The sequence below is a fragment of the Hipposideros armiger genome, unplaced genomic scaffold (assembly GCF_001890085.2).
Source record: "Hipposideros armiger isolate ML-2016 unplaced genomic scaffold, ASM189008v1 scaffold_85, whole genome shotgun sequence".
Classification (NCBI taxonomy): domain Eukaryota; kingdom Metazoa; phylum Chordata; class Mammalia; order Chiroptera; family Hipposideridae; genus Hipposideros; species Hipposideros armiger.
The window spans coordinates 3,685,343-3,691,896 of record NW_017731435.1 but is presented as its reverse complement, the minus strand read 5'-3'; the positions used below and the strand labels follow the sequence as shown (position 1 = coordinate 3,691,896).

Sequence of the window (6,554 nt, the reverse complement as noted above, 5' to 3'; positions counted from 1 at the left end):
CCCCACCCCTACTCCAGTCTTGAAGTTTTATCATTAACTTCCCTGTGGGGGTTTGGAATAGACCATTAATAGCCAGAAATTTTAAGCTTTGTTCCCTTAAACACCCAGATAACATTATTTACAGAACTTCTTTTTAAATTTACAGCAAACATTGTATTCAAACTTAGCACTAAATTTACTACTTTTTTTCCCTCTGAAACTTCTTAAGTATCTTCACTGCCTCAGTGCCTTCTGGATCTTAGCTTCTTGATGCACACGTCATCATCCTCCTGTTTGGGAAGAAAAATACAGCCTTTAAGTCACTTAAAAGAATGATTTTTTTTAACCAACTCTGCTCTGCAAAAACCCAAATCCTTAAACTAGGGGAGATCCTTTCTGGAAAATCAATTTTGAGGTTGGAAATGAGTTTTTAAATATATCCTGTGAAAGTTACTTTTGTTCTTTAAGCTGCTTTTACTATTTGGTTTTTTTAAACTTAAACATTTTATCTTTTGATAGAAAAGTTTGTAACCTATTTTTAAGTTAATACATAATTTAAAAAAAAGATTTCTACCCCAATACCCGTTTTTAATAATTAAAAAATACTACTCAGAAAAGATGATTTCAGCTGTGGAATGAGGAGGAAATCCTTTGGGTGTTCTAAACAGCCTGGGTGTGTCAAGAGGACAGTCAGTCAACAGCACGAGTGTCACCTAAGGCCATCTGCTGTGTGAGCTCCAAAGGTAGGGAAGGGCAGAGGCTCATCCATCCAGACATTTAGATAAAATCTAAAAAGCCAGGATGACCTGCTCTTTCAGAACCAGCTCCCCAAAGCCTTGGGTGTCTGCACCCTACTCACAGATGAGCGGCCAGGTGTAGGAGCGCTCACTTCACAGTCCCCCAGCTCAACAGCCCATCAGAAAAGGCTCATGTGGCGTGGGGCACTTTAGAGCAGCTCCCACCAACGACTTTATCAAGTGATTTGTAATACTGGCGGGGGTGGGGGTGTGGGGAGGGGGAGCTCAGAAAAACACAAGGGCAAGAATTACAAAACCTAAAGCTGAGTTTCAGTGTAAATGACCTGAAACGCTTGAATATGGACTGAAGGTGTCACTGAAGGTGTCACCTCATTACAGGGCAGCGCAAAATGGTCAGATGACTGAACTCTCAGGAAAAGGTCCATGGAAACTGTGTCCTCTCTCAGAAGGCAGGAAAGTGTGAAACCCGCATACGGATGACAACAGAAAGGTAAGTACACGAGCTAATGAAGGGCTGGGGAGGGTACCTCATTCTGGCTTTGGGACCAGTCACCTGCTCTATACCTGTTAGTGCATGACTCTAAGGGCAGCGGGGACATTCGATGGGACCCTAGATGTGGACTGACGCCGGTGCCATCACCATTATCCCAGCACACAATAAACAAATGTCTCCTGCCTTTGCAGTTGGCACCGTACCAGACAATCACTCATCAGTCAGTTCACACAGGCTGTTGTTGGAGTACTGGCCCCCAGCAGTCTCTAACGCGTGCTAAGAAGCCAACTTAGCCCACTCACGAAAAGTTCAACCTCTTTCTTTTTAAACTAGCAAAATCAAGGATTTCCCAGAACACTGAATTTAATCATGCTTTGGGATTTCCTCAGTGAATCACAGCTGGCTTGCTGCTGAAGCTGACATATTGGTAGCACCTACCGTCCATTAACTTAACAGTATTTGATTTGGGAAAAGTGGAAGAACAGCCCTGGAACTCATAACAGGAAGTACTGGGCGCCTTAAGGGACACACTCAGCTTTCATTCATTTAGCGTTTGAAAGGAGCCCCTTGGACATCCAGACAGGACCACCTTTCCGCCTTACTAAGTTTTGTTGAACTAACAGGAGACTGAAGACATCTGCCTGGAATGTCAGTACGGGGTGTGTAAGAAGCAGTCAGAGGGCCGGCCGAGTGGCTCAGTTGGTTAAGAGCTTACTCAAGAGTGTGAGCTCTGAGCAACAGCGGTTCGATGCTCGGCCCAAGCTGAGCTGCCAAAAGGTGGCAGGATGGCTCAGCTAAAAAAAAAAAAAAAAAAAAGAAGCAGTCAGAGGGCACTAATGAAATACATTTCTGTTCTTCCTGAACGATGTCTTCATAATGTGAGTGAACCACCGGAAATGGGAATTCTCAAGACAGATTTAACTAAATACAGCTACAAAGACGAAAGATCTGCTTTAGGTTCATGCTTTGTGAGTTGGTGTAACTGGGAGTGGGCGGCGTGTTATGATATATAATGGGTTTTGTATGCTTTTGCAACATGGGGCAAAAATTATATCAAGGTGCTCTAGGCTCATTCAAAAGAGAAACAGTCCATTACTTGCCTTTTTAACATTTTCGGCAGATCTCTTGGTGCTCCGAGTGACTTTCTGTTTGGACTCCTTCTCCAAAGTGTCCCCTGTAGGAGGGACTGTCTTCTTTCTGGATCTCAAACACGTGGAGCCCGAACGTTTGGGTCCTTCTTTCTCTTCCTGAGTCTTCTTCACCACGTGGGTTTCCACACTTTTCTCCCGTGCTTTCTCCTCGGTTGCATCTGGCAAGGGCTTCGTACTCTGTCTTCCGGATCTCAAGCATGTTCTCCTTTCGTGGACTTGGCCCCCAGATGCAGAATTCTTGGCTCCATCTTCCAGAGTTTGAAGCTTCACCTCTCGGGAGGTGTTCGGGGCCTTTTTTTCATTCCTCTTTACTTTAATCTTTTCTGCTGATTCAAGAAACTCAGGACTTCGCTCTGCGGCACTGGTTTTATTTGGGTGTCTGTAGCGCAGGGACCTTCCCTACAAAAGTCAACAGACAACCACAAAATGTCAATGATGCTCAAACTTCAACATGGAAAAAAAGTCACAAGAGAACTCAAAGGTGAACTCAGCTGAACATTTTACATGAACTTTCTTAGATGCTAATAATCTAAGAATTTCACTTTGTTCCTATGGAGATAGCATCACCTCTACCAATAAACCGTAATTAAGGAATTTGGTATAAATTTCAGTCATAATATCATATATGCTTTAACAATCATTGCTAAAGCAGAACAGGAAAATCTCAATTTCTAGAAGTTTACAAACATCTCTCTATGCAGTAGTAACCTCTCTATCCAACAATCTCGACAGGTGACAGTTAGGTTCTTCTCAGGACCCCACCCCCACCCTCACGTATAGCATTTAAACTCTGACACACATGCGACTTCTACCCGAACTCCTGGTTGCAGCGTCTGAACAACACAGGCTGAACTGCCCGCGTTTTTTCTGCGCAATGCCTCACACCTTCGAAGATGAACACTACTCATTCAGTTCCCAAGGGAGATCTCAAACTCTGTAGTGATAATTTGGGCTCATTATTTCCCCAAATGAGTCTGTTTTCTGTAAATCCCCAATAGGCTCTTCAGGAGGGTCTGCAATTATTCACTGTTCATGGCGGACCCCTTTGGGAAGGATGTCCACACAAATTCAGGCTCCACACCATCTATGCCAAATATTACACAGAAATGGAGAACACCCATCCAAAACCACAGCTAATGATTATGGGACATCTACCATTACCTTCTCGGGAGAGGTCACGGCTTCTGCTTGTTGTCCCTTATTTTTAGTTCTCACGCTGTTGCTGGGCAGATCTTCCACGGATTCAATCCTTCCTGCCAAAACCCTCTGACTTTTCTTCTTTGTGATCAAGGGTTCTGGCGGTTCACAGCTCTCTCTGGGAGCTGTCCCCTGCCTCTTCTGCAGTGGCGTCTCCAGGGCAGTGTCCTGTGGACACATCGTAGAACGCAGCCTCTTCCCTCCTGGGACAGTCCCATCTTTCCCACGCTTCCTCTTGGGGGACCGGGAAACACTGCTTTTACTTTGTGATTTCACAGGGTCTCTGCTGCCTGTCAGGTCATCCATGGGCTTCACGTGAGGGGCCCTGAGGACTCTTCTGGATGTCCTCACAGGTTCTCTTCTGTCTGGTCTTTGCATTGGAGTCCGCTTAATGCTCTCAGCATCATTGCCCTGATCCTTGTCTGGATCTGCGGTTTGGAGGAGCTCTTTGCAGCCGGCTGGGCCTTCCAGGGCTGGGGCCTTTCCCTTACCTGCTCTTAGCAGACGCTTGCTGCCCGTTGTGTTGTCTGCAGGGCCCAGTTTCGGCTTTGCAGCGCCCTCACACACAATGACGTTTTTATGACCATCTACTGGTTCTCCATGAGCGCGCGTGCTTCTCCCCGTCCGCGCGGACTTTCTGAGCACCAACGGCTGTTCCTCTCCGTCCGCTTTCCCTGCCGGTGCCTTGAGCTGTCTCTTCTTGCTTGATGGCAGGATGCCTGGTCCTGGTTGTGGAGACTGCTGGCGGCGCATCCTAGTGGTTTTGACAACAGTCACTGGTTCGTCTGTGTGATCTGGGGCTTGCAAGAGCTCTGTGAGGCCGGTCACGTCTTCGATGGGTTGGATCTTTTCCTTAGCTGTTCTTGGCTTTCTCATGCTTCTAGCTACATTTTTTGCAGGGTCCGGTTTCTGTACTGCACTGTCCTGAGACACTGTGACGTCTTTATCCTCCTCTGGTTCTCCATGAGCACGAGTGCTTCTCCCCGTCCGCGCGGACTTTCTGAGCACCGATGGCTGTTCCTCTCCGTCCGCTTTCCCTGCAGGTGCCTTGAGCCGTCTCTTCTTGCTTGATGGCAGGATGCCTGGTCCTGGTTGTGGAGACTGGCGGCGCATCCTAGTGGTTTTGACAACAGTCACTGGTTCGTCTGTGTGATCTGGGGCTTGCAAGAGCTCTGTGAGGCCAGTCAGGTCTTCGATGGGTTGGGTCTTTTCCTTAGCTGTTGTTGGCTTTCTTTTGCTTCTAGCTACATTTTTTGCAGGGTCCAGTTTCTGCTCTACAGTTTCCTTAAACATTGTGACATCTTTATCATCCTCCTCTAGTTCTCTGTGAGCGCGCGTGCTTCTCCCTGTCCGTGCGGACTTTCTGAGCACCGACGGCTGTTCCTCCCAGTCCGCTTTCCCTGCCGGTGCCTTGAGCCGTCTCTTCTTGCTTGATGGCAGGATGCCTGGTCCTGGTTGTGGAGACTGGCGGCACATCCTAGTGGTTTTGACAACAGTCACTGGTTCGTCTGTGTGATCCGAGGCTTGCAAGATCTCTGTGAGGCCGGTCAGGTCTTCAATGGGTTGGGTCTTTTCCTTAGCTGTTCTTGGCTTTCTCTTGCTTCTAGCTACATTTTTTGCTGGATCCTGTTTCTGTACTGCATTTTCCTTAAACACGGTGATGTCTTTATCATCATCCACTGGTTGTCTGTGTGAATGCGTGGTTTTCCGTGATGCTCGTGTGGGCTTCCTGAGTGCTAGCGGCCCCATTGCTACGTCTGCTTTCTCTGGAAGTGCCTCGGGACAGCTCCTTCTACCTGTTGGCATGCCTGCTTCTGCTTGTGGAGATTTGCAGGGTATTTTGGTTTTGTCATCTGTCACTGGTTCCACTGTGTGGTTTGGTGTTTGGAAAAGCTCTTTGAGGCCGGCCAGGTCTTCTACGGGTTGGACCTTTTTCTTGGGTGTTCTTGGCCTCTTCCTGCTTTCAGTTACATTTTCTGCAGAGTCCAGATTCTCTTCTGGAGTTTCCATAAATGCTTTGATGTCTTTAACATCACCTACTGGTTCTCCATGTGAGTCTGTGGTTTCCCCTGGGGTCTGTGTAGGATTCCTCAATGCCGAGAGATCTTCCTCTCCGTCCACTTTCCCCTGAGGTGTCTGGAGACGGTGTTTTGTACTGGTTGGCGTGTTGACTGGCTCTGGTTTTGGAGATTTGCGGGGTATTTTGGTGGCTTTGTCATCGGTCACTGGTTCCACTGTGCGATTTGGTGTTTGGAAGAGCTCTTTGAGGCCGGCCAGGTCTTCAGTGAGTTGAACCTTTCTCTTGGGTGTTCTTGGTCTCCTCCTGCTTCCGGTTACATTTTCTGTAGGGTCCACTTTCTGCTCGGGAGTTTCCTTAAATGCTCTGATGTCATTATCACCACCTGGTGAGTTCACTGGTTCTGGTTCTGGAGATTTGTGGGGTATTTTGGTGGTTTTGTCATCAGTCACTGGTTCCACTGTGCGATTTGGTGTTTGGAAGAGCTCTTTGAATCCCACCAGGTCTTGTAGGGGTTGGACCTTCCTCTTTGGTGTTCTTGATCTTCTCCTGCTTCCAGTTACATTTTCTGTAGGGTCCACTTTCTGCTCTGGAGTTTCTTTAAATGCTCTGATGTTTTTATCATCACCTGGCTTGTTGCCTGGTTCTGGTTTTGGAGATTTGTGGGGTATTTTGGTGGTTTTGTCATCAGTCACTGGTTCCACTGTGTGGTTTGGTGTTTGGAAGAGCTCTTTGAGACCGGCCAGGTCTTGTAGGGATTGGACCTTTCTCTTGGGTGTTCTTGATCCCCTCCTGCTTCCAGTTACATTTTCTGTAGGGTCCAGTTTCTGTTGTGGAGTTTCCTTAAATAATTCGATGATTCTATCATCACCTACAGCTTCCCTGGGTGAGCCCATGGTTCCCCCTGGTGTCCGTGTGGACTTCCCGAGTGCTGACAGCTCTACCTCCCCAGCCACTTT

The 6,554-nt window shown here is 47.4% G+C and overlaps 1 protein-coding gene across 1 annotated transcript in view; it reads right to left on the bottom strand.

Moving 5' to 3' along the window:
* Positions 1 to 190: 190 nt before the first annotated feature.
* Positions 191 to 6,554, bottom strand: part of MKI67 (marker of proliferation Ki-67) — a 25,157-nt gene continuing 18,793 nt past the window's right edge. The window contains exons 14-16 of the mRNA XM_019644078.1: positions 3,543 to 6,550; positions 2,331 to 2,780; positions 191 to 269 (exon numbers count right to left, since the gene is read on the bottom strand). Coding sequence (XP_019499623.1) covers positions 222 to 269; positions 2,331 to 2,780; positions 3,543 to 6,550 — 3,506 coding nt within the window. The 3' untranslated portion in view covers positions 191 to 221. The remainder of the gene's footprint in view (positions 270 to 2,330; positions 2,781 to 3,542; positions 6,551 to 6,554) is intronic.